The sequence below is a fragment of the Chamaea fasciata genome, unplaced genomic scaffold (genome assembly GCF_029207755.1).
Source record: "Chamaea fasciata isolate MVZ Bird 193981 ecotype frontalis unplaced genomic scaffold, bChaFas1.0.hap1 SCAF_12, whole genome shotgun sequence".
NCBI lineage: Eukaryota > Metazoa > Chordata > Aves > Passeriformes > Sylviidae > Chamaea > Chamaea fasciata.
In genome coordinates this window covers 9,732,365-9,758,361 of record NW_027094097.1, presented here as the reverse complement: position 1 = coordinate 9,758,361, position 25,997 = coordinate 9,732,365, and the positions used below count along the sequence as shown (strand labels likewise).

The 25,997-nt window shown below is 57.5% G+C and overlaps 1 protein-coding gene across 2 annotated transcripts; it reads left to right on the top strand.

The window, feature by feature from the left end:
* Positions 1-1,578: 1,578 nt before the first annotated feature.
* FHOD1 (formin homology 2 domain containing 1) lies at positions 1,579-18,135 on the top strand. 2 transcript variants are annotated; one of them, XM_066194480.1, is made up of 24 exons: positions 1,579-1,779; positions 7,882-7,988; positions 8,125-8,189; positions 9,520-9,587; positions 9,680-9,785; positions 10,163-10,257; positions 10,668-10,779; positions 10,871-10,965; positions 11,054-11,197; positions 11,315-11,529; positions 11,683-11,793; positions 12,090-12,113; positions 12,824-12,877; positions 13,290-13,456; positions 13,708-14,714; positions 14,982-15,134; positions 15,266-15,448; positions 15,703-15,822; positions 15,975-16,136; positions 16,237-16,427; positions 16,524-16,716; positions 16,808-16,961; positions 17,047-17,223; positions 17,717-18,135. In XM_066194480.1, exons 1-24 carry the CDS (start codon positions 1,594-1,596, stop codon positions 17,797-17,799), a joined length of 3,972 nt encoding a protein of 1,323 aa, XP_066050577.1. In that variant the 5' UTR covers positions 1,579-1,593; the 3' UTR covers positions 17,800-18,135. The 2 variants fall into 2 exon arrangements, with proteins under 2 accessions (XP_066050577.1, XP_066050578.1); XM_066194481.1 differs by lacking the exons at positions 12,090-12,113; positions 12,824-12,877.
* The last annotated feature ends 7,862 nt before the right edge of the window (positions 18,136-25,997 follow it).

The window sequence follows — 25,997 nt, the reverse complement described above, 5'->3', positions numbered from 1 at the left end:
GGCCCCCGCGCCCCACGCCGCGGGCCCCGCCCGCCGCTCCCCGCCCCGACCGGCACCGGCCCGCCCCGGTACTGCCCCAGGCCCTAGCACCTGCCCCGGACCCCAGCACCACCCTGCTCACCCCTTGCGTGCCCCCCTCCATCCCAGCTCATCTGCAGCCTCCCGGAGCCCCCTGCCCCATGCTAGTCCCCTGCCCCCGTCTCAGTGCTCTCTGCAACTGTCCCAGTGCCACCCGCATCACCCGAGTCCCCCATGCCCTCCCCCCGTGCCTCTGCTTTGTCTGAGTCTCCCTACCCTGGCTTAGTACTCATGCACCCACCAAATTCCCAGTCTTCCTCCACATCCAATCCCCCTCCCAGCCAGCCCCTTCCCAGCTGAAACCATACACCCCTGCCCCAGGTGCTGCCTGAGCACCAGCCCGGGAACACCCATGGGGGGCCCCCAAAATTTCTGTCTCCCCTTTACCTCCTCAGCCCCTCTCAGATAATCCTAAAATCTCCTGTTTACTGACGAGGCCAACCCCCATGCCTTGGGAGGTGCCTCATCTCCCACACCCCATCCCTGAGGCTCCCAATCCAGGAGATCCAGCACCCCATGTCCTGGGTGGGTAGCAAGCCATGCCCAAACTGCCCAGGGAGATGGGATGCTGGGCAGGGGACAAGAAGGGATTCTGGCAGAGTGCTCCATGGAGCTCTGACCTGTGTCCACATGTCCCTGGAGGATAGGAGAGGATGCCTGAGCCAGAGCAAGACTTCTGGCTGGCAGTGCCTATGGCATGGGCACTCTCAGATGCTGAGTGCCAGGCTGAGCCCACTGGCCAGGTAGGAATGGGCCACAGGAGACTTCCCTGAGAGCCTCGGTGGCATCACCTTTTCCCATCTCTCTGCCTGAGTACAAATGTGCTACAAATGTTTGCCAGCAGAAGGCGATGGCTGGGGAATGCAGGCTGGAGACAGCAGCGAGGGGAAAGCTCCCTGCACACCACTCCATCACATCTGATCATTGTCATTGTCCGGGTAATCTGTCAAAAAGAAAGTGAAATGGGTTTTACACAAGCTTTGCTTTGCAGTTTGAGCTCAGAATGCCCCGCTTCCAGGGTAGCACCACAAAACCCCTGCATCCAGGAAGTTCGTCCTGTGCTGCTTCCTCCGTGCCCCAGGATGGGGAGATTGAGCCCAGTGGCCCATCCGTGCTCCAGCTCACCTGGGGCGAGCAGACCCACCTGGCCCCCCGGAGCAGCCTGGAACCTCATGAAGCCTGGAGCATCCCAAAGCATCCCAGTGGTGCCCCACAAAGCCTGGAGCACCCCCGACGCCAGAGCAACCTGGGATCTGGAGATTCTCGTTACTGGGGCATCTGGCAGAGCCCGGCAGAACTCAGAGCATTCCTCCGAGGCCTGGAGCGTTCCAGTGGAGCCCCCCAGAGCCTGGAGCATCCCGGTGCCTGGAGCATCCTTTCCGGACGCCCGCGGGAGGGCGCGCCGAGCACCGAGCCGCCTCTCCCGGACGAAGGGGGGGCGGAGGGCCGGGCCGAGGCCGTGCCCGTCCCGCCCGCGGTGTCGCACGGGGCCGCGGCGGCGGCGGCGGCGGCGGTATGGCGGTGGTGGAGGCGGCGGAGGCGACCGTGCCATGCCGGGTGCAGTACCTGGAGGACGCAGATCCCTTCGCCTTCGGCAGCTTCCCGGAGCCCCGACGAGCCCCGGTTTACGCCTTGGAGGAGGCGCTGGCCCTGGGGGCGCAGCTGCCCGCGCTTCACCGCCTGGTCGCGGCCCCACTCCCGGTGAGCAGGGACGGGGACGGCGGGGAAAGCACCGTGCGGGAGACGGGGTGGGGATTGCTGGCTAGAGGGGACCGGGGCCCGAGGGGTCGGACGGTGGATCCCGGGCAGCGCTCCCGGTGTGAGTCACGGCGGGATTTGTGAGCCCCTGCCGGAGATGCCAGCCTCGGCCGGCCCCGAATGAGTCGGCGGGAGGAAGAGGATGTGCTGCTCAGAGCAAGCAGGAACCCTCGCAGGGGGAAGCAGAATGAGGGCAGGCGTCCATCCCGTGTCGTCGGGGCTGAGCCAGGCAGCGTGTTCCCCACCGGCCTCGCACTTCCACACCGCCAACCATGGGCAGAGCACACCTTCTCCACCTGGGACCCTTCCAGTGTTCCTGCTTTCTGCGGCATCTAGAACCTGGGGAGGTGATGATGGGGGCGGAGGGCCACCAGCCCCTGCAGCTCCTCGCCAGCCCCTCATCTCACCGGACCCGGCAGCAGCTTTGTCACCAGAGAACAGTACGGAAATCCATGCTGAGCAATTTCCTTCAGCTGGGAGGAAGGCAGGAGGCCGAATGTGAAGCGAGGCACCGTGTCTTGTTTGTGTGTCCTCAAGTCTGTCTCGGGCTGGGAAGTGGAGGAGACAGGGGAGACAGGGTACCCTCCCTGGGTATCTCCTGTGGGCGTGCTGCTCTCGGAGCATCCTTCTCATGATGGGGACAGGCTTGTTTTCTCCCTTAGGAATGTGGGCACCAGCAGAGCTTGGCATTAGCTGAGCATGTCCATCTTGCAGCACTATAGGAGTGCAGGGAAGGGAGGCAGGACCCCCGGCTGTCTGGGGGATTTTGGAGTCAGAGCCGGAGCAGAGAGATGGGGCAGCAGGAGGGGGAAAATCAGCTCGATGTGCCTGACACTGAGCTTGCTGACCTTCCAGGGGAGAAGGGATCACTTTGAGACCTTTGTCTGCACCAAAAGAAAACCCCTCCCATTTATTCCCCTTTTCATATTTCTTGGAGCAAAGAGGCAGCGTCTCATGTTGTCACCGTCATGGGATTTTTAGGCAGTGAGTAAAGGGAGTTTGTTTGGGAACAAACAGCCTGGAGACATGACGAATGGAGCAAACTCAAATTTCAGGCGTGTGCTGTGCTCCCTGGGCAGGAGCTGGCTGTAACGGGATCGCCAGCCCGGAGTGCTGCCATGGTGGCACGGGGCAGTGGGAGGGGGAGGGGAGGCTGGACACTGCGTTCCCGAGGGCAGGAGCATTGCTAGGAGGTCCTGTGCCCAGCAGAAGTGTGTTGATCCTGGGATTTCAGGCTCTGTTCTCTGCCTCAGCCAAGCTCTGGATATTTTTTTCCTGTAGTTTCCCTGTATAATCCCATGACTCTCAATGAAATCACAGGTGAACAGTCTGGATCCTGTTCTGGGTTCATAAACCAGATTTCTGGATTATATAGGTTATAAACCATGCTGCCTTTACCACATAGCACTCTCTGAGGCAGCAAGGGCTGCAGAATGTCCCACCTGACAAGCTGGGATGCTGACTGCTTTGCGTGAGTAAATGTGTTCACTGGGAGCCTCCTGCACAGGGATTTACAGCCTGTGGAGTGAGGTCGGTCTCCTGAACCACCCAGTTCAGTCGAAATTCAGAGCTGGCACCCTTGCAGCCATGCAGATGCCGTTCCCCTGGCATGACCAGCCAAGGCCTCCCCTGGTGCCTTTTGTGCCAGGTAGCACTCAGCTCCATTAGTCACCGCCCTAAAATTAGTAAATGAACAGTCAGATTTTTCCCAAGGAACTGGCTGTAAAAAAAAATTCAGCTGGGGATGCGTGGTGCCAGGTTAGTCCTGCTGGGCAGCTTACCTGGACCTGCAGAGCACTGGAAGAGGATGCAGCAGCCAGGAGGGAGCTGGGCTGGGGTACCCTCATCGTTGGAGGAAGATTGAACCGAAGGCACCCAGGGGATGACGTGCCATGGGAGAGCAGCTGAGTCCTACCCTTGCTGGGCCCAGCTAAGCAGCTCCCTGTGCTGGGAACAGCTTAGAGATGAAGAGCAAGAGGTTTCTGTTGCAAGCATCACTGCCTTCAATAGTCTGTCCTGCCCCATGACACCCTTGGACCCTTGGTGCTTCCTCTCCGTGAGCACGACCTGTCACTGATGGCTTTTTCATGCTGTCCGGGAAGTGTGTTTGTGCTTGGAAATACCTTCCTGCTTTGTTTGCTGCTGCTGCATTGTTTGCCTCCAGGCTGATACTATCTTCTCCCGCTTTCCAGCATTTTTCTAGTACCCTTGGGTGATGCTTGGGCAGGGCGTGGGTGTTTTCTGAACCTCTGCAGGCAGGTTTTGACAGGGCAGATTTTTTTGGCTGTCCTTTAAGTCCCCAAAGGCCCCTGCACTCCCTTGCCTCCCTTGAGCACTACACTATCTCACCTTTGAATCTGGGGATTTTTCCAAACAATTGTAAAACTGATGTTTTGCATTCTTCTTCCTCCCCCGGAAATCTGGGAAGAGCAAACAGGTCGCTGGCCTCAGTGCCATAAGCTTACTGAGAGCTCTTGTGCTCAACAGGCGTCCTGGTGGGGCAATCTCTGTGTGTGAAGTGCGCAATCCCCATCCCACAGCCCTGCTGCCCTCTGTTTCCTAACAGGCTTGAGGAGAGCTTTGGTGAGGGTCTTTGCCCCACTTAACCTCTGGAAGGCATGAAAGCAGGGAGGAGGGGTCGTCAGTGATGCTGGGTGTTGGTGCTCAGCAGGCCCGAGCACTCCTCCAGCCCCCAACACCATCCTTGCATGGATCCTGGGAAGGGAGCTGCAGCCAGGCATTCATGCCATGGCTTTTCCAGGACACCAACTGCTGCCCAGGACTGGGGTCCTCCCACTGCCACAGGTCTGTTGATGAGCAACAGGAGACCTGTCAATGAGCAATGAGCCCAGCTGGAGAAGCTTTGAGAGGGAAGCAAGTTTGCACTTCTGGTCCAACTCTGTGTGACCTCCAGAGATCTCTCCTGGCTTGGGCATTATTCCCTGCCCCCGTGATAAGGCAGTGGCAGTGTTCTCATCCACTTGCTGCCATCCATCATGCAGGAGCGAATAAGCACCTCAACACCCCTCTTAACCCTGCAACCAAATTGTGGTGAATGTGGTTGGCTGGTGTTAGGGTTGGGGTTGGTCCTGTGGCTGGTCCTGTGGCTGGTGTAACACTATAAACTGCCAGCCCCTGTGTGTTTTGGGAGGATGAGCAGCAGCTGCTGATGCCAGGGCTTTCTGACTTGTCAGTGCCTTGTGTTTAACTGCTGCCTACTATATTCGAATAATATATTTTCTCTGTAATTTCCCCATAGCCTTTCTATAAGAGCTGCAGCAATGTTGGGAAATTGTTGTTACTGCAAAAAGAAAGTGTTAGAAAGGGGGTAAAGGTGTTTCCTTTGCTGGCAGATAAAGAGGATATTCACTGCCTGGCCTTAGAGCATCCTTCCATGTGGGGATGCTGTGATAGGGGTGAGCAGGAAAATGTGATGCTGTGGTGGGTGGTGTGAGTTCTGTGCATGGATGATGTCTCCATATTGGAGGTGGGGAGGTTTCCATCGCACCCCCATTGAATGCTTGAATGGTTTGGATTTGAAGGGATCTTAAAGGGATTATCTTGTTCCACCCTGCTGCCATGGGCAGGAGCACCTTCCTTTAGACCTCTTGTTCCAAGTCCCATCCAGCCTGGCCTCGAACACTTCCAGGGATGGGGCATTCAACACCAAACTTTTCCGAGGTCGTGGGTCCTTGTTCCACGTCAGGGCTGGCACCAGCATTGTGTCCTCCGCAAGACACCAAAACCTCCCCATGAGTTGGTGAAGGACATCCACCCTGCTGCAGGGTGGCTGGGACTCCCAGGAGCTGCAGGCTGGATGTGTGAGTGTGGGACACTTTCCTCTCCCAGCTCTGCTTTGCTCTCAAGTCCCCATTGCCCTCAAAGTCTGGCTCAGTTTTTAATGGTTTACCAGGCAGGAGACAGATGAATGAGAGCCACCCTGCACTGGGGGCTGTCAGTAACCTGTGACCCCAGCTTGCTGCTTCCAGCAGCATGACACTGAGATTCCTGCTTGGTCCTACAGGGTATAAACCCCTTGTCTGAATAACCCCTGGCCCTGGGGCAGTTGCTGCTTCCTGGCGTGGAAGTGCTGCCCAGGATTTTTGGCAGGGCAACAGGAGCCTGGGACAGCCTCTCTCCATCCCCAGGAGCATCCCTAGTGGGAAATGTTGCCAAGCTCACACAGGAAATACACGGGGTCACGTCCCAGGGGCTTGGCCTCCCCCCGCCAGATGGGACATGTCACCACCCCCAAAGGAGCTGGGGATGTTTAACTCTGGCTTGCTGGGGCTGTGGCAGCCCAGAGAAGGCAAGGCTCTTGTACTGGGGGTGGTTTGCTCTTTGCTGTCTTTGAGTGCCTGGGTGGATGCAGGGATGCCTGAGGGGATGCCCAAGAGGCTGGCAGAGATGCCTCTGTGGATGCAGGGGTGGCCAGGATACAGAGATGTCTGGGTGGATGCCCAGGAGTATTCAGGATTGGCTGGGTGGATGCAGGGATGCCCAGGTAGATGCAGGGATACAGGACAGCCTGTCCCAGTGGAGGAATTGAAGCATTCCCCAGTGAGCAAATCCTGTGTGGGGTCAATGTTAGGGACTCACGCTGTGAAGGCAGAGCTGGCAGCCAGGAGTGCCTGCGCAGTGCCAGCAGCCTGTGTTTGCTCCACATTGCCATGGCTGGCTGGCGTGGCCAGTGTCCACGGGAGGTAGAGTCAGACATATCAACATCCAGCCCAACAACAGTGCCCTGCCAAATTGCCCGTTATCCCGAGGCGTGGTCTGTATTAATTACTTCAATGCATGTGGCATTCTACTTTATTGCCTGGTATTAACAACACACTCACAGTGAATTCATATGAGTGAGCTCATGCACAATGTTGGGATGCAAGGACACGGGAATGTAATGGAAAGGAATCCCAGTGAGATGCAGGAGCCATACCCAGTATTGCTGTGGGGTCTCCAGGGCCACAGTGGGGAAAGACATTGATGGGAAAGGCAGAGGAGCTGCGACTGTTCCCATCTGAGCTCCTCAGCCACAGGACTGTGCTCGGAGCTTTTGCAATTTGGGGCTGAAATTGAGGTGGGGTTTGGATGGCTGATGGATTCCTCCTTCTCTCTCCTATTGCTGCTTGTGCTGCTTGCTCTTGTTTGCACCACGAGCTGCTTTAGTAATGGGGTTTTATCCCCAGTCTGCAGTTCCTGCCGTGCAGATCTGTTCCTCGGAGGTGGGGTGAGCAGGGAGAGGGTGGGGCAGGGGAGTTGCAAACGCTTTAGGAACAGATCCAGATGTGCAGGGAAGGCAGGGTGCTGGCACTGCCCTCCCTCTGCTTCTACTCGTGCCTCGAGGGTGAATTGCCACATCCCAGAAGACATGCCTGGGTACTGTGGGGTGCTGCTGGCTCCAGGGTGCCTCATGGACTTTGTGGGTGCTGTGCCCACTGGCTGTACATCATGGTCACTATGAATGGACTCTCTGGGAAGATGCCCTTGCCCCAGCCTTGTCTCAGGGCTGTGCTTATCCAAATCCTGATGGAAGATGCCACATGTCTCTGGGTTGAGTCAAAGGGTGTGTCAGCCAGGGCACATCCCAGGGCTTTGCCCTGCTTTGGGGTGTCCCTGGCTGGGCTGGGTGCCTGACAGTTCCCTCAGACCCAGTCCCTGCAGGCGGGGGCAATTTGCCAGCCCTGGGAGGAGACGGATCCTGCCCCAGTCGCAGCCCTGCTGACTAAGTGGAGCCCCAGGGAGCCAATCAACCTCTACCATCGTTCCCACCCAGGGATTGCCAGGGAGCTCCATGGTGGCCCTCACTCAGCCTTTTCCAGCCTGGGGCTCCATGTTTTTCCACAATCAGCGCCAGGCTGAGGCAGAAGGTGCTGGGGCATCTCCCTGCAGTGCCAGTGCCTGGGCACAGGTGGGACATGCCACCCGACTCCAGGGTGTGTCTGCCAGCTGAGTTCGGTGTGGGCAGGAGGGTGACCTGGGAATACTCTGGGAGCCATTCTGGCTGTGGTGGGCATGGGTGCTCATCCTGGCTGTCTGCATCCCTAGCTGGAGGACTGCACGCTGCAGGTCTCACCCTCTGGACACTACCTGGACCTTGACTTGTCCCTGCTGGAACAGAAGGATGATCTGGAGGGTTTCTATGAGGAGGTCAGGTGAGGCACATGGGGTACCTGAGTCCTGTGGGGACACAGGGACCCCATATGTGTGTTTGTGAACACCGTAGGCAAGGAGCCAGGGGCTGTGGTGATCCCCCTGCAGGCACTCACACTGCATTTTCCTCCACCTTAGGAAGGGGAGACGGCCGACCCTGATCCTGCGCACACAGCTCTCCGTCCGAGTCCACGCCATCATTGGTGAGTCGGGGCTGCTCCCTCCTCCAGGCTGGTCCAGCAGCTCCACTGCCCTCGATGGTGGAGGTTTGGCCTCTGCAGTGAGTTTTGGCCAGGGTTTTTGTGATTGAGAGTGCTGCTTCCACCCCATAACCCCTCCCACAGACCAGGGGACGTGGTCCTCATGGCCTACCCGCTGGGTTAATCCCCTCCATCCTCAGAGATCAGGACTTTTGCCTCTTGGGCTGGGAGCCCACCACCCACTGCAGTTATTCTGGGTCATTCAGGCCACCTCTAAATATAGCTGTGAAGACATAAACAAAGGGCTCTTGCGCAGCAGAAAGTGCTGCCATGGTTCAGGCAGCTTGCTCTGAGGTCTTGCAAAATATTCAGGAGTCTCAAGCCTTTTTTTTGTCTTTGGCAGCGGGAAAACAAGCACTAAGCAGAGTGATGCCAGATGGGCATCAGCTGGCTGGGCAAGGCTGCAGCTGAACCATGCAGGAAGGGGCAGGAAGCTCAGGGTCAGGGTCATGCTCATGCTCTTTGCCAGCAGTTCCCAGGCTCTGTCTGAACCCTGAGCTCTTCTGCTTTTCCTCCCAGCAGCTCTGCCTTCCCTCTCAGCTCTCTGACAAGCTGATAAGCGAGTGGGGGAGGCTGCCAGGACACTGTTTTACAGGGCACGTCTGGAGGACTACTTGGACATCTTGTTTTTAGCTTGTTACAGCTCTATGCCTGACCCAAATAAGTTGGGATACGTGGTTAACTCAATTTTTGCATGTGGGAAGTGCTGGCTCCCAATGGCTTTGGTGTCTTCATGGTGTTTTCCCGCTTCCCAATGCCCCAGCTGCTCCACACTGGCTCCTGCCTGCAGGCACCACCCCCATAAGCACATAGTCTCCAGCCCAGTGACAGTCCTGTCCCCGAGCAACCTGTGTCACACTACTGGCCTTCCTATCCCCATCCTGTGGTTTTTCCCAAGCTCTGGGGCTGCTGGGATTTCTGGAACCATGGCATGGCTGTGCCCAGGGAGGGATGGCTAAAAGTAGCTCAACCTCCTGCCTGTGTTCCTGTTTAGGTTCTGCACAGGAAACCAGAGGGGATATTTGTGTCATTGCTGGTCAGAAAAAGAGGGAAAAAAAAAAAAAAAAGGAAAGGAAAGTGGGAGGGCTGAAATACGTAGCTGTGGAGCAGCAGCTGCTTCCGGCCAGCGTGTCCCACAGCTGGGGCAATGCTGGGGTGATGGCACAGGGATCAGGATAAATCAGGATGCGGGGCTTTCCCAGGAAGCTGGGGGCATTTGGAAGCCCCAGTTCAGCAGTGAGCCACTCACAGCACATCTCTCCTTTCCTCCCAGAGAAGCTGTACAACTCGCAGGGGCCGGAGTTGCGGAGGTCCCTCTTCTCCCTGAAGCAGCTCTTCCAGGTGAGGTGATGCTGGTGCAGGCTGGGGCAGGGGCTCCCCCAGGGCTGGCTGCCCACCCCACACTGCAGTAACACTTGGCCTTCTCCCCACAGGAGGACAAGGACCTGGTGCCAGAGTTCGTGAACCTGGAGGGGTTGACATGCCTGATCAAAGTGGGGGCAGAGGCCGACCAGAACTACCAGAATTACATCCTCCGGGGTTGGTATTTGGGCACAGGGCAAACCTCTGGAGCAGGTTGCCTAAAGAAGTGGTGGATACTCCATCCCTGGAAGTGTTCAAGGCCAGGTTGGATGGGTCTTTGATGCAACCTGGTCTAATGGAAGGTGTCCCTTCCTGTGGCAGGCGAGTTGGAATGGGTCTTTAAGGTCCCTTTCAACCCAAAGCATTCCAGGATTCTATGCTTATCCCCAGGGAGGAAGGCTGGCACTCAGGGTGGGCGAGACAGAAGGTCTCCCAGGGCTACTCTGCCTTCCCAGCAGCCAGACATTGCCCTTGCTGCAGTGATGCTGTGCAGGGATGGGAATTCCCAGCCCCCGCCTGCCGCACCATCGGCCTGCCCTCTCTCTGCTTTGCAGCCTTGAGCCAGATCATGCTCTTCGTGGATGGGATGCAGGGTGTCATCAACCACAACGAGACCGTCCAGTGGCTGTACACGCTGTCAGGAAGCCCAGTGAGTGCCTGTTGCTCTTGGGGGGCTGCCTGTGCCCTCCACTGCACCCCCTTTCCTGCTTCTGGCTGTCCCCTTGCACCATCGCTCGGAGGATGTACTTCACTGCTTTTGGGCTTGGTACTCTGGTTCCTTGCTAGTGTTGGGTCCTGCTCCCAGCCATCTGAAAGTCACTCAGGATCTCCCCATCCTGATGTGACCAATTCCCAGGCACAGAGCTTGAGTAAGACACTCCTGCTCCAGGTCCCTTCCCGGTGCCTCTTGGCCATCAGCCACACAGCTGCAGGTCCCTGGCCCTACGGCAAAGCTCCCAGTCCTGGGGCATGGGCACAGCCACCCCACAGTGCCTCAGCAGCACACTGGCAGGCCCTTGTCACTGCTGCTGCTGTCTCAGCTGCCATCCCTTGTCCCAGTTTCGCCTGGTGGTGAAGACAGCACTGAAGCTGCTCCTGGTGTTTGTGGAGTACACAGAGCCCAACGCCTTGCTGCTCATCCGCGCCGTCAATGCCGTGGACCAGGCGAGAGGTGAGTGCCGCTCCAGCCTCCTGCGAGGTCCCTGCTGGGGGCAGTGTCCCCTCCCGGCCTGCGTGTCACCTGTTCATGCCTCTCTTCCCAGGTGCCTGTCCGTGGTCCAACCTAATGGCCATCCTGGAGCAGCGCAACGGGGCTGACACAGAGCTATTGGTGTTCACCATGACACTGATCAACAAGGTCTGTGGGGGTGTCCCCGTGGTGCCACACTACTGGGGCTCAGTGTGGGTCACCCCAGTGCCAGCAGCATCCCTCTGATTCCGCCCAGACGCTGGCAGCCCTCCCAGACCAGGACACCTTCTACGACGTGACCGACTGCCTGGAGCAGCAGGGCATGGAGCAGGTGGTGCAGCAGTACCTGGGCAGCAAAGGCACTGACCTTGACTTGAAACAGCAGTTCACACTCTATGAGGTGAGCGGGGCTCCAGCAGGATCTGCGCATGTGGCACCTGCCTCCAGCAGGGAGGGTGAGTGCATGGGGTGGCAGGGATGCTGCTGTTCCCATGCCATGGCCCTGGTCCCTTCACAGAGTGCTCTCAAGCTGGAGGATGATGTGGAAGAGCCTCCCCCAGGGGGACGCAAAGAGCGGAGGAGGACAGATGAGGGCCGGCGTGGTTGGCGTTCCCAGGGTGGCTCCCAGGATTTCAGTGCCAATGCCCAGCCATTGCTGGGGTCCCCTGGCACTCCAAAGGAGCCCCCAGCTGAGGACATCCTGCCTGTCCCTGCACCAAGCAGCCCAGCAGAGTAAGTGCAGCTGGAGGTGTTCTGCGGTGGGGATGCTCCTGGGATGGTGAAGACACCGAGATGCTGCGTAAGCAGCACTTGGATGCATTGCTGGTGCCAGGGTGGAGAGCAGTCCTGTGAGATCTGCTCTCAGTCTCTGTCAACTTCTTCCAGACCCTGTCCTACCAGCATCTACAACAGCACTTCCAGCGTGCGGCTGGCCCTGGCCTCCCCCCCGGCTGAGAAGGAGCAGCCCCCGGGCCCAGGAGAGCGCAGCGTCTACAAGTAAGGAGCCAGGAGGGGCTGGGTGCATGGAGGTTCCTCAGGGCAGCAAGATGGGCTCCCAGGAGCATGAGGTGTGTCCATCCCAGGGCACACTCTGCCTTTCCCCCAGGGGAAGCAGTCTGGGAGGGCTCTGGAGCTGGAGAGATGTATGAGGGGGCAGCAGGGATCAAAGGGTCCAGCCAGGGGCTCCACGGCATCCTTCGGGCATGCACAGCTCTGCTCCAGCTCCTCCTTATTCTCCTCTCTGCCCACGCTTGCCCTCTCCTCTGCCCACTCTTTCTGTCTTTCCTTTGCAGGCTGCACCAAACTGCCCCTGTCTGGTAAGTGCCTGCGCTCTGCATGTGTGTGCTCCCTCCCAGCATGATCACAGAATCATAGAATCATAGGATCCTGGAACAGTTTGGGTTGAAAGGGACCTTAAAAACCCTTTAGTACCAATGCTTCCACTAGACCAGGTTGCTCAAAGCAGCGAGCCTTGTCTTACAGGGATGGGGCATCCACAGCTTCTCTGGAAAACCCATGCCAGTGTCTCACCACCCTCACAGGGAAGAATTTCTTCCTAATATCCAATATAAACCTACTCTCTTTCAGCTGAATGTCCTATTAATTCTCCCTTGCCCTATCCTATGATGCTCTGGGGGGAGCAGGCACTTGCACCCATCTTGCTGCCCCCATCCCTTGCCTCTCCCCTTCAAGTCCTACCTGTGGGACCCCAACCTGCTCCCCCATCACCCCACAGGATGTGGCACCCTCTGATCCCTGCTTTGGGGTGAGGTGTCCTTGCTGGGGGTGGAACAACCCACTCCAGGTGTCCTGACCTGGTGCAGGAGACAATGTCCCATCTCTCCAGCACACGATGCCACGTGGTGCCTGGGCAGGAAGGGACTTGCCAGGGCTCTCCTGCCTCCCTGTGAACCCTGGGGCCATGGGGCAAGGGTTCCATGCTGCAGGGTTACCAGGTGGGTGTGTGCAGGACGCAAGAGCCCCGGGGGTTTGCCAGCAGTGGGGGCTAACCCCTGTTTTCCCTCAGGCGGGAGGATGCCCCCTCCTTGCATGGGGACAAGCCTATTTTGAAGAAGTTTGAGTAAGTAGAGGCATGCGTGTGTCTCCAGGCATGCGCTTCCTTGGACTGGTACCTGGCTAGAGGGATCTGGGCTCCTGCCACACAGGGCATGAGGAGCAGGAGTGTGCCCTTGAGTCTCTGCTTTGGTACCCTCCTGGGTTTTGCAGCTTTTGGATGAGGGTTGCAGTGAGCACCAGGTCTGTTGGCACCATCTGGTGACAGCAGCACTCTGTTGGCACAGCTGTGGGGCCATCACCTCTCTGCAGGGCTGAGAGGAGGTTGAATCCTTGGTGTCCCCGATGCGGTGTGGCCAGTGCAGGGGGTTTCTGTGCTGTAGGACTGGTTGTGCAGTGTGGCATGGTGTGGTTTGTCGGTTGTCCCTGTTGTCCCCATCCCTGCCTTGCTCCCAGTCAACATCCACCCCATCTTGCAGAGCTCGCTTTTTGGAGAACCTGGCTGCAGCCCAGAAGGAGAAGATCTCTTCCATGGCCAAGGGACGGCTTGATGTCCTCAGCGATACCACACTGGAACATCCTACTGCTCTTGCATGGGAAAGAGACCACGGCACCTCTGATTCCAGGACAGAGCCAACCAGCATAAGTAGGTGCTGCCAGGTTTTGTGTTCCCAGCTCATCTGGGTCCCTGGAGTGGGGATTAGTGGCCCCTCAGTCCCCATCCCATGCCTCTATCTGTGACACCCAGAGCCTTGGAGGAGCTGATGGTACCTCCTTACTCAAAATGCCAGCATCTGAGCACACCCCACTGCAGAGCAGGCTCCAACTCCACGTGGAGCCCAGCACCACCTGCCCCATCCAAGCAGATTGTCCCAGCTTCTTCCTCTCTCCCTGCAGGGTCTCGTTTGGCTCGATCTGACGCCACTGACTCCTGCAGCGCCATCTCCTCTGACACCAAGTTTATGCTGGACATGCTCTATGCCAAGGGCTCCTCAGAGTCGGGGAGGGAGAAGGTGTTCCATGAAATGCCTTTATCCCCCCAGATCCAGGGTGAGGTGGAGATGGACACCAAGGGAAGTAGCAGTCAGGAGCAGGAGAGTGCCCGGCTCCGTGCCAGGGCTCCAGACGGGCCAGTAGCCAGTGCTCATGCCAAGCTGGTACGTGCCATGTCCAGCATAGATGACGAGACCCACACACAGAAGCTGGAGAACACTGGGATGATGCCCATCAAAAAGGACACAGAGCTGACATGGGAGCGCCTGGAGACCATCCCCGTGCTGCTGAAGATCAAGGACCTGGACTTCACTGATTTGGGGGAAGAAGAAGATTTTGACATCCTGGACTCAGGGACAATGACCAATGGGTCTTTCCTCCATCCTGGCATTGAAGCAATGAGTGCTGGAACTTTCATGGCTCCCCCTCCACCTCCTGCCCTCCCTGGTTGCCCACCCCCACCACCTCCACCTCCTGCCCTCCCTGGTTGCCCACCACCTCCACCTCCACCTCCTGCTCTCCCTGGTTGCCCACCACCACCACCTCCACCTCCTGCTCTCCCTGGTTGCCCACCACCACCACCTCCACCTCCTGCTCTCCCTGGTTGCCCACCACCACCACCTCCACCTCCTGCTCTCCCTGGTTGCCCACCACCTCCACCTCCTGCAATCCCTGGCTGCCCACTCCCACCAGGGCTGCCAAGTCCCTCAACAACAGATGGCCCCTCCCAGGCCAAGAAGAAGAGGACAGTGAAGCTCTTCTGGAAGGAGCTGAAGCAGCTGGATGGCACTGTGGGGCCTGGCAGGTTTGGCCAAGGGACACTCTGGGCATCCCTGCAGAACGTCGAGGTCAACGCTGCCAAACTGGAGCATCTCTTTGAGTCACGGTCAAAGGAAGCGCCAGCCTCAAAGGTACCAGTGGGCACCCGTTGGCCAAGGGGACTTGTGGGGTGGGAGGAAGCCTGTGGGTTCCTGTGGGGATCCTCAGCATGCACTGTCACCTCTACCCTATGTCAAGGATGGGCACCAGAAGCCTGGAGGCTCAGTGGGGATGATTATGGGCAGTGCACATATTTGGTTTGGCTCACTGCCTGGTCTGTGTTTGGTTCCCCGTGTTCATAAATTCATGAAGGTGAGGCCTTTGCCTGGCTGTCCCCATCCATCCTGTCCTCTTTGCAGAAAGCCATGGATGGGAAGAAGGTGGTGGTGGTGTTGGACCCCAAGAGGAGCAATGCCATCAACATTGGCCTCACTGTCCTGCCGCCCATCCATATAATCAAGACAGCCGTGCTCAACTTCGATGAGTTTGCAGTCAGTAAGGAAGGGATTGAGGTGAGCACAAGAGAAGCAAGCTCAACTCCTCTAAAGTCCATTCCCCCAGGCTGGGAGATGTTCATGCCATGATGCCTGGGGTGGCACATCCCATGTATGAGGTCTGACATATCCCTCTTTCCCTGCTCCAGAAAATCCTAACCATGGTCCCAACTGAGGAGGAAAAACAGAAGATCCAGGAGGCCCAGTTGGCCAATCCTGATGTGCCTTTGGGCTCTGCAGAGCAGTTCCTGCTCTCTCTGTCTTCCATCAGTGACCTCACTGCCAGGCTCCAGCTCTGGGCCTTCAAGCTGGACTATGAGAGCCTGGAGCAGGTACAGAGCCATGAACCCCACGTCCCCTCTGCCTTCCCACTGCTGACACCCCAGCACTGAGCCAAGCATGTTTCTGGTGAGGAACAGTCATATCCAAACATGGGAGGTGCCATCCTGGCTGGGGATGGGCTGCAGGTCCCCAAGGCAAGCATGGCCTTGGATTGATCAGGAGGTGGTTGTCCTCATGGGTGAATGCTGAAGCTCCCAAGGGAGAGAGTGGCCAAGGGATCTCACCTGCTTCTCCCCTCACCCAGGAGATCGCAGAGCCGCTCTTTGATCTGAAGGTAGGCATGGAGCAGCTGGCCAGAAATCACACATTCAAGTGCATCTTGGCCACACTGCTGGCCATGGGCAACTTCTTGAATGGTTCCCAGGTGAGGAGCTGGGTGAGGACCAGCCGTGGTGTGTGGGCACCTAGAAGGGTCTGTGGGGAGCTGGGAGGTGCTGGTGGGGACCTAGTGGATCTGCAGACTGGAGGTCTGCTGGAATAGGGAGGAGAGTCCCTGCTGAGTCCATTGGGTTTCAGAGCAGAGGCTTTGAGCTTGGCTACCTGGAGAAGGTCTCAGAAGTGAAGGACACAGTGCACCGGCAGTCCCTGCTCTACCATCTCTGCCAGATGGTGGTAGAGAAGTTCCCAGAAACCACTGACCTCTACTCAGAAATTGCCTCCATCACCCGCTCCGCCAAGGTGAGGCAAGGCAGGTGACACCTGGGCAGTGGGAGGGCATGGATCCTGTGGCTGCCCAGCTTCGCCAGCATGGCCAAGGACTGACATCTCACTCTTCCAGGTTGACTTTGAAGAGCTGGCCAACAGCCTGGTGCAGCTGGAGCGGAGGTGCAGGGCCTCCTGGCACAACTTGAAGGTGATCGCCAAGCATGAGACCAAGCCAGTGCTGAAGACCAAGCTAACAGAATTCCTCAAGGACAGCACCCAGCGCATCGTCGTCCTGAAGGTGGTGCACAGGCGTGTCCTCAACAGGTTGGTGGCTTGGGGACACAAGCAGGACAGGGCAGGAAACGTGGGCAGGAAACTTGCAGTCCTGCTGGTGGCCCTCTGTGACTGATGTTCCCATAGGTTTCACTCCTTCCTGCTGTACCTGGGGTACCCAGCGAGCGCGGCGCGGGACGTGAAGGTGACGTCCATCTGCAAACTGCTGCGGGAGTTCGCCCTGGAGTACCGCACCTGCCGGGAGCGCGTCCTGCAGCAGCAGAAGAAACGTGCCGCCCACCGCGAGCGCAGCAAGACCCGGGGACGGCTCATCACCGAGGTACCGGGACAATCACAGGGACACTCGGCTGGGTGCCACCAGGAGGCGACGCTCCTCGTGTCCCCAGCACCATCCTCTCCTCCCGTTGCAGACTGAGAAGTTCTCCGGCATTGCCGAGGCAGTTCTGCCGCCTGCCGTGGTGTCCAGCAGCCCCAAGGAGCAGATGGAAGCGGGTCACGAGAGCATGAAGATTGTGCTGACCTCCCCCACAGATATCCCTTCCCGCCGCAGCCGAGCCAGCCAGGGTAGGAGCAGGATGGCAAAGGAGCTCCAGGCATGCCCAGCTGGCTGGGAACAGCTGGTGCCAGCATCCTTGTTGTCCCCATGCAGGAACAGGGCATGGCACCCCAAGCCAGGGCTCTCCAGCCCAGGAGGACGTTCCCAGCTCGCCCGATGATGCTTCAGATGAAATCATGGACCAGCTGGTGAAATCGGTGACTCACAATGCCAACCCCCGACCCTGCCCCAACAAGGAGAGAAGGAGGTCCCGTGGCAATAGAAAGTCCTGTAAGTCCCTGTGTCCTTGTGCCCTGTTCTATCTCTGTCCCCATGCTCTGCTCCTGTACTCTGTCCCATCTCTGTGTCCCTAACCCATGTCTGTGTCCCTGCTCAGATGCTTTTTCCCAGCTCTGTGTCCCTGTCACCTTACTCTTTCCCATCTCTTTGTTGCCATGCCCTGTCCCATCTCTCTTCCCAGGCTCTGCCCAATCCCCGTACTCTTTCTCATCTTTGTCCCTGTTGCTGTGGTCTGTTCTATCTCCATGTCTCTGTGCTCTGTCCCCATGCCTTGTCCTTTTAGTCCTTGTTCCCGTGTCCTCTCTGGCCCCTTCCCCAAGAACCACCCATGACCTGCCATGCTGAGCCCACCAGACAGGACGTACCCTGAGACAACTCCATGCTACCCCATTACCCTGGCCCTGCCTGGGCAGGCCCCCAGCGCGTGGGGACTCTGTCACCCAGTGCTGGATGTGCTGCAGTGCCACCTCTCCTGTTCCTGCAGTGCGGCGGACGCTGAAGAGCGGGCTCAGCGATGACCTGATGCAGGCGCTGGGCCTGGGGCGGGCGCCTGGCATGGAGGTTTGAGGGGGCCGAGGGGGCTCTTGCTCCCCACTGCCAGCAGCCCCAGGGCAGGACGTGGTGGCAGCCCCTGCAGTTCCAGGACAGGCACGCTCCACACCCTTGGCCTCACCTCACTCTTCCCTGCTGGCCTCCAGCTCCCGGAGGTGCAGGCAGCAGGATGGGAGTGATGCCCCGGAGCTGCTCCATGGCGACAGGGATGGAAGATGCTCAGCACTCATGTTTGGAGGCTCAGGGTTCATCTTCTCAACAGTATTAGAGGGGTCAAGGGGCTGGACCCAGACCCCCTCTGGGAACTGGGTCTGGCCCATGGCTGCTGTGGCAATAAAATGATCTGATATGCTGCCAGTGTCTCTTGTTCCTGTACCTGAGAGGCCAGAATGATGTGAAACTCCTTCCTTGCCCAAGCCAGTATCCCTTCTCCCACATCTCCAACCCTGTGCCCTGGGGCAAGCACGCAGCCGGCCCTGTGGCTTGTAGGCACCATTGTCCCTCTGGGGACAGCGTGATCCCCTCTGTACTGGGACAGCTGGGGGAACTTTTCTAGAAGGAGCAAGGACTGCTGCCAGGCTCAAGGCTGCACACTCAAGGACAGGAGCAGTCGCTCGAGCACAAGGCCACAGCACAATAAAATTGTCTCACTCCTCACCCCTCCTTTACAAACCTCTCCTGGGGGGTTTAGCTAGACCAAGACCCAGACTCAGAGGCAGCGTGGTTGTTCCCCTCTCGGAGCAGGTCAAGGGCATAGCAGCCATGTGTCCCCCAGCTGCCAGCCTCAGAAATACCTGTGCTTGGCAAAGACAGGCTGCCTGTTCCTGTAAATGCACCAGGGACAGCATCTGCCTCTCCCTATGGGAGCCTGGGAGACGTTCCTGCCACCTCCTGTCTCAGTGTGGCTCATGCCATGCCAGACACTGATTAAACCCCACACTGGGTGCTGACTGCGATGCTTCTCACAGCAGGTATCATTTCTGAGCATCCCTCTCTGCCAGCTGCGGTGCTTTGGGCACTGTCACCTGTGGCAGAGGCACTCAGGAATGGTGTCATGTCATCTGTCATGACAGCTCCACCTCGACGCTGCCCTGGCGCTGCCTCCAGCCCTGAATCCCGCACAGCAGGTCTCTGTGGCTTTCAAGGAATGAAGAAAAACTCCACCGGGCAGGGCAGCTTTTTCCTCCTGGCTATCTCTGGCCAGGGTTGTTTCTCTCCCACGAGGGTGGACATGCCAGCCTGCCTCAGCTTGCATTATGTCTGAGATCTTCCTGAGTGGCCCTGAAAGCAGCAAGATGCCACACTGAGAGCTGCAAGTGTCCCAGAAGTGCCTCAAGACGCAGTCTGGCTTTCCTGTCCTCTGAGTGCTTGACTTGGGGCTGCAAAGACAGGACAAAGAGGTTATGGTAGGCAACACTGAGCCACAGGAGGAAGGAGAAAGGGGTGAGAAAGCACCTTCTTGACCCCCTGCACCTACTCCATGTACCTAAAATGACATTACATGTGACAGCCCCAGGACTGTTACTGCTGAAGGCTTTCTGGGGGGAAACTGAGGCACGGTGCAGGGGAATGTGTTTGGGTTTTTCCACCTTTTTATTTTTTCAGCCTTGGTGTTATTTCCAGGATTCCCAGCCTGGCCCTGGGCACATGCTGCCCTTGAGCGGCGGCTGAAGTGCTTGGCTTGGCCACAGAACAAGTGGTTTATGCCAAAAATATGTCCGGCAGGGGTGACCCCTGAGAAGGAGAGGGGGTGGCAGGATGCTGGAGGCACCTTTGCAAGCTGAGGGGATTTTGGGGCGGTCACATGAGGCTTGGTGGGGACCTGGGGCACGTGTGGCCTCAGGCAGCATCAACAGAGATAGGGTTGGGGTGCTGCACCCCCACTGGACTTCTTGAGGCGGGATGAAGTGATCCTGCCAGGGCACCCCATGGCACCCAGCACCTCCATTCCTTCCTCCATCTCCATCCCTGCCTCCATCCCTGCGCACCTCCTGCCCACACCAGCCCGGGACCACGAGCTGTGTCTTGCTGCCACGAGGGGGCACGGTGGCCACACGCACTGCGAGGCCACCCGAAAGGACGCTTCATGTCCCGAAAGGACGCCCCGTGCCCCGCCATTCTTCAGGGACTCTCCGCTGGCCTTCAGTTTGTTGTTCTCCCCTGCCTGGCACCCGGCGGGGCCGCACCCCGCTCCCCCTCCCCAGCCACACAGCCTGCGTCTTTCAAGTCTCCTGCTGAATGACAGCCGCGTCCTTGGTCCTGGCTGTTTGTCTGGCCGGCAGCGACAGGCTCCTGTCCCCTATGATCAGCTGTGTCTCCAGGGCTTGTCCCTGGCCCCCATCCTGCCCTGGCCCCGTTCCAGGCAGCGGGGAGAAGCAGGGGACAGCAGGAATGAGGCTGGTTCCACTTTATGTTGCATTTACCTTTTTCTGTAGCTTCCACCCTTACTGTGATAGATGTTCCCTGCATTCTCCATTCCGTCTTTTCCATTGGATTGTCCCAGCACAGGGTCCTGTTTGCTGCCACACTCTGAGCTTGGCTCCAGCTTCATGCTACATGGGCATGTCCCCACTGCCACCCCCAAGCTCAGGATGGGGGATTGCCCATGGTCCTGGCCTTGTGGTTGCCATAAACCCCCACCACCTTGTGTGAGAAGTACAGTTCCCATCAGTAACAGCACAACCTCTCTTCTCTTCCCAGGGCAGAGACATCTTGAGCACTTCTTGCAAATACTGGTGCACCCTGGCCATCTTCCAGAAGCATTGTGATCATCTACCCCCCCAAAAATTCCTCCTCCTGCCTCAGCTGGAGGACACCTACTCTACTTCCTGGCCTCAACCCTCTTGAGCAACTTCAGACAACATGCTCCATTCTGCAACCACCTTCCCCAGCAGGATGGAGGCGTAGGATGGGAACCAGGTCACAGCTGCTGTGACCTACTGCCCCCTTCCCTAGGAGCAGAGGGAGCAGATGTCACCTGGAGCATGGCCCTGTCAGCTTCCCCTGGCATCTGACTTGTGGCTAAGGGGGAGACGCATTTCCCGTCCCCATCACCCCAGTGTTGAGATACAGACTCTGTGATGAGCGTGGGAGAGGTGGGAGGCGGGAGGTTGATGTTGGGCTGGCAAAGCAAGCCTGCCATGGGTACCACACATGACCCAGGAGAACACTAAGTATTAGGGGAGATGGAATAAATTGAGAGTATCACTGCTCCATTGCCACACTGAAGGAGTAAGGCTGCAGCCCAAAATCAGCTCTGGTTTGAAGAACCATGGTGCAGAAAGCCTGGCTGGCAAAGGTTGTGAAGACACAGTGACATAAGGTCCTCACCAGGGCAGAAGGTGAAACCTCTCTAAGCCATGAATGCATCTGGAAATGGAGCTGTGTTGTGTAAATATCTCAGGATTGTGCACAACCTGAAAAAACAAGTCAGAGGCAGGAATGTTCCAAAGACAAGGGGGTTTGGAAAGAGCCAGACCCAGGGTCAGCACTTGGCTGGATGCTCCGTGCTGCCAGCAAGGCTATCCTGGGGAGCAGCTCTGGTACTCTGCAAAGGAGCTGCTCCAGCCACAGCACCCCGGGAGCAAGGAGGCCCTGCCCAGCCACTGGGGAAAGGTTTGGGCTGTGCCCATCATCCAGCAGAGGTGTGTGGAAACCCACTACAGATGGAGGGTCAAAACCTGCATCTCAGGCTGATTCCACAAACATGGCATCAGATGCAGCAGACAATGGGCACCAATGGTCACCTGTGATTTACAGCTTCCAAATATAAGGAAAGACCAAAGAAAGGACTTTGTCAATTAAGCTGGAAACAAGGAACGGAAAATGCTGGGGAAGAAGAGGAAGAAGGTCCCAGAACAGAGAGCTAAGGTGGCTCCATGGAGGCTGTGGAGGAGGTTGGTGGTGCCATGGGAAATGCCTCCAGGCTGGACTTTTTTAGACTCAGTTTCCCATGCCTTAAGTTTGGGAAAGGATCACAGGGATGTTGTTGGGTGCAGTAAAGGGTTCCTGGAGCTGAACCTGGCTTAGCTGAATCACAGCCACCTGTGGATCTGCGCTCCCCAGAGAATACCACAATGACAGAGTTCCTGCTACAGCAGCAAAGTTCAACCAGAACCAAGAGAACTTCACAAGTTCAGTAGGAGGACACAAATATTTGGTGCCAGGAGTAATCAATCTTGTCTCCTGCAAGATGCTTTGGGGGGAAATGAGAGTTAATTCCAGGTGGTGCAACAGCCTTTGTCACCTCTGAACTGTCTCCAGCCCCAGATGCCAATGGGCTCCAGTGTCTCACATCTTCACTGTGAAGGGTGAACCCCTGTCCATTCAAGGGCTCTTTGAGGACGTTATGTGGGAGACAAGGAGGCTGCTATGCTTTAGTGCAGCATCCCCCTTCCTGTGGGTTTGACAGTCTATGGTGGGTACCCAGCCCCCAAGTGATATTGAAGGAGGCTTCCTCTCCGTGGTCCCCTCTCCTGAGACAACTGCTCCCAGGGAAGGACTGTACCTCGTGGCATGTGTGAGGAAGCAAGAGCTGGCACAAATATCCATCAGCACTGAACAGGCAAAAGTGCCCTGTTAGGCGCTTGCTTGGGTGGTGTTTCCTGAGGAGATAATAGCCCTGGAAGAAGGACTTGCTGTTTTGAAGAAGATTAAGTACCTATGGCAGCAGCATGTGGATGAATCACAACCCTCATGGGCTTAGAGCCCCTGGAAATGGCTTATGGCACTTTGAAAACAATGTCATGAATCTTCTGCAGATCAGATTAGGGAGTAGAACAATTATCTCAAAACCTGTTAGTCATGGGAGGCTCCAGGAGCTGGAGAAACAGCCTAGGGCAAGGGGAGCATAGGCAGATGTGGTGTGTGTGTCCCCCCTCCCAGGGACCTGCTTGAGCAGCCCCAGGAAAGGTGTGGGAGGTGGCTGTGGTTGAACCAGCCCCGCTTCCCCTGTGAAAGATGAGCTGTAATTAGCAGAACGGGTACACGGGTACGGAAGAGCTCAAGTAGGTCAAAAGGTAATGGGGCTAGCACCAGTGTTTCCCAACAGCACAGCACAGCTGGGAGGCACCCTCGGGGTTGGGCAATGGGCAGATGAACAAGGCCAGGCACTGTCTTCAAGGGAAGAGCCACCAGCCACCCTGACTGCACATCAGCCTTTTGGGGGAAAGCTGGGGAGCGGCCAGAGACAGCAAACAGTGCTGCTGGTCCAGCTCCACCACATGGGACCTGTGGTGAGAAAACCCACAGAAAGCCCTGACTCGTGTGACAAGTAACACCACGACTATCTACAAACCCATCTTGAGGTGTCCCACCAGAAGGGCATCCCAAGACCATGTGTGAGGAGATCTGGAAGGGATGGATGGATGGATGGATGGATGGATGGATGGATGGATGGATGGATGGACATCCAACCCAGATCTCAAGGAGTTGTGGAAATTCATGTTACAATTTGGGAATGGCCACATCTACCCTCTGTGAAACACCAACATGGGTACAGACTCTACATTCTGTCTGTCCGTGCAAAGCACCATATCCCTGACCCCACTCCCTGTGTGCCCCAGCACCTCCAGCTGGGCCAGCACAGTAAGGGATGGCCTCTCATGGAAAACAACCTTTCTCCAACAAGATTTTTCAAGCCCCAGTGAAGTGATGTGTGGTGAGGTTTAACTGGGTCCTCTTCAGAGCCCAAGTTCCCTGAGGCTCTATATTGTGGCCACCTCTATTGTTTTCACCAGGTTCAGTAGCCCAGGGCTGCAAGCAAGCAGATTCCTGTGGGAGAGCCCGCGGCCATGCTGTTGGGAGCATCCCTCCTCCTCCTCTACCTTGCTGGATTCCCAACATTCCCTTGAGCACTTATAACTCAGCTGGGTGACACCACCACACCCCAGCCAAACCACCCCAGCCTGTTCCACACTGTACTTCTGCAGCTGTTGCCATCCCCACTGATGAAATATGTTTTTCTGGCAGTACCAGGGAGGCTGTTTCCAATAAGGATGGCACAGGCATCCCTGGCACGTGCTACCACCTCAACAGGGCTCGGGGGTCTGGTGGGGCAGCCAGTGCTGATGGCAGCACAGCTGGCGGGGCCTGGCTCCACCAGGAAGGGAAAGTGGTGTTGATGATGGCACGTGAGAGCCCAGGCAGAGAGTGCCAAGAGTCAGGCCCACGGCAGGGACGCACGAAGGATCACCGAGTACGGAGACTTGGTGAAATATTAAAGCATGTACTTAATAAAGCGAGCCCAGCGGCGGCAATTACCCTGTGTAATTAACCTGGGAAGGAGAGGACTTTGCCCCCCAGCCAGGTGGTGCAGGGAGCTCCTGCCAGCAGCTGCTGGAGGTGGCACAGGCCTGGGACCCAGCACTATGTGGCAGGGCTTCCCCAAGCTTCACTGGGGCAAGCCAGGACCTGACCTCCCAGCATGGCTTGCCCTGCTACAGCCCCAGAATAACACCAGGTAGGTGAGTGGCAGAGTGCTGCCCGCTCTGGGTGCTGAGAAATGGTTTGGGATCCCCCTGGAGTCATTGGCCCCAAGTCACAGGGAGCAGCTGGGAGAGATTCACACCTCACCAGCCTGCCCTGGGTACTGAGGAACAGAGCATGGCTGGCCAAGGCACCAGGACCTGGGCAGCCCAGTGCTCTCTTCGTGCTCCTCCAGCAGGGTCTGAGGGCACTGCCCTGTGCAGGGAGTCCCAACCAAGGGGTGGCCCTGACGGTGGCCATGCCCTGTGTTCCCCCTGTCCCAGTGGGGCGTGGGTGCTGGTGGCACTAGTTTTGGCTCGGCAGCCTCCCTCCTGCTAAGCGCTCCTGGATGCAATGCCACTTCCTGCCAGGAAGCTCTGCCTGGACAGGCACTGAGCCAGGCTGTGCCAGGCAAAACCAAGCTGAGCTGAGCTGAGTTGGACCAAACTGAGCTGAACTGTGCTTACCTAGGTGTCATGGTGGGCTGAGCTGTGCCAAACAAAGCTGAGCTGAGCTGTGCCAAACCAAGCTGAGCCGTGCCGAACCAAGCTGAGCCAAGCTGTGCTGTGGGTGCCACATAACCAAGCCATACTGAACCAAGTTGAAGCATTCTGAAGTGGGATGAGCTGCCCTGTGTCAAGCTGAGCTGATCCGAGCTGAGCTGAGTCAAGCTGAGCTGTGTCTACCTAGGTGGCATGATGTCCCAAGCCGTGCTGAGCTGAGTCATGCTGAGCCATGCCAAGCTCTGTTGAGTTAAGCTGTGCCTTTTAGGTAGCATGATGTCTCAAGACATGCTGAGCCAAGCCAAGCCAAGCTGTGTCAAGCTGAGCTGTGCCTGCCTAGGTGGTATCTTGTCCTGAGTTGTACCAAGATGACCTGAGCCGTCCTGTACATGGCATGACATTCCAAGCTGTGCTAAGCCAAGCCAAACCAAGCTGTGTCTACCTGGGTGTCCCAAGCTGTCCTGGGCTGTGCTGAACCGAGCTGAGCTGAGCTGAGATGAATTGCACCTGTCTAGGTGGAATAATGTTCCAAGCTGAGCCGAACCGAACTGTGCCAAGATGAATCATGCCTACTGAGGTGCCACAATGTACTGAGCAGGGCTCAGCTGAGCTGAGCTGGGCCAAGCCAAACTGTGCCAAACTGAGTTGTGCCTTAACTGGGTGGCATCATGTCCCAAGCAAGACTGAGCCATGATGAGCCATGCCAAGCTGAGCTGAATTGTGCCTACTGAGGTGGCACAGTGTCTTGAGCTCAGGTGGGCCAAGCCAAGCCAAGCCAAATGGTGACTATCTGGCACATCATCATGTCTTGGTCTGTGCTGAGCTGAGCTGTGCCTGTCTGGGTGGTGTCATGTCCTGAGCCATCCTGAGCCATGCTGAGCTGATCTGTGCATATTGAGGTGGCATGGTGTCCTGAGCTGTTTGGAGCTGAGCTGTGCCAAGCTGGACCAAGCTGAATCGTGCCTACTTACTTAGGTGGCAAAATGTCCTGAGCAGGGCTGAGCTGAGCTAAGCTGTGCTGACCCGAGATGAGCCATGTCTACTGAGCTGACAAAGTGCCCCAAGCTGTGCTGAGCTGAATCTCCTTGGGTGGCATCATGTCCCTAGCTGAGCTGAGCCGAGCTGAGCCGAGCCATACCAGACTATGCGACACTGAACGCACCTACCTAGGCAGCACAACATCCTGAGCAGGACTGAGCCAAGCCAAACTGTACCGAGCCGAGCCGTGCCTACCCAGGCAGCACG

Excerpts from the sequence above, each read along its gene's own strand:
- FHOD1 (XM_066194480.1), top strand. The coding sequence starts at position 1,594 with ATGGCGGTGGTGGAGGCGGCGGAGGCGACCGTGCCATGCCGGGTGCAG. Across the intron at positions 13,457-13,707 it reads GACAGAGCCAACCAGCATAA|GGTCTCGTTTGGCTCGATCT; the intron begins GTAGGTGCTGCC and ends CTCTCCCTGCAG. Across the intron at positions 16,717-16,807 it reads GGGGACGGCTCATCACCGAG|ACTGAGAAGTTCTCCGGCAT; the intron begins GTACCGGGACAA and ends CTCCCGTTGCAG.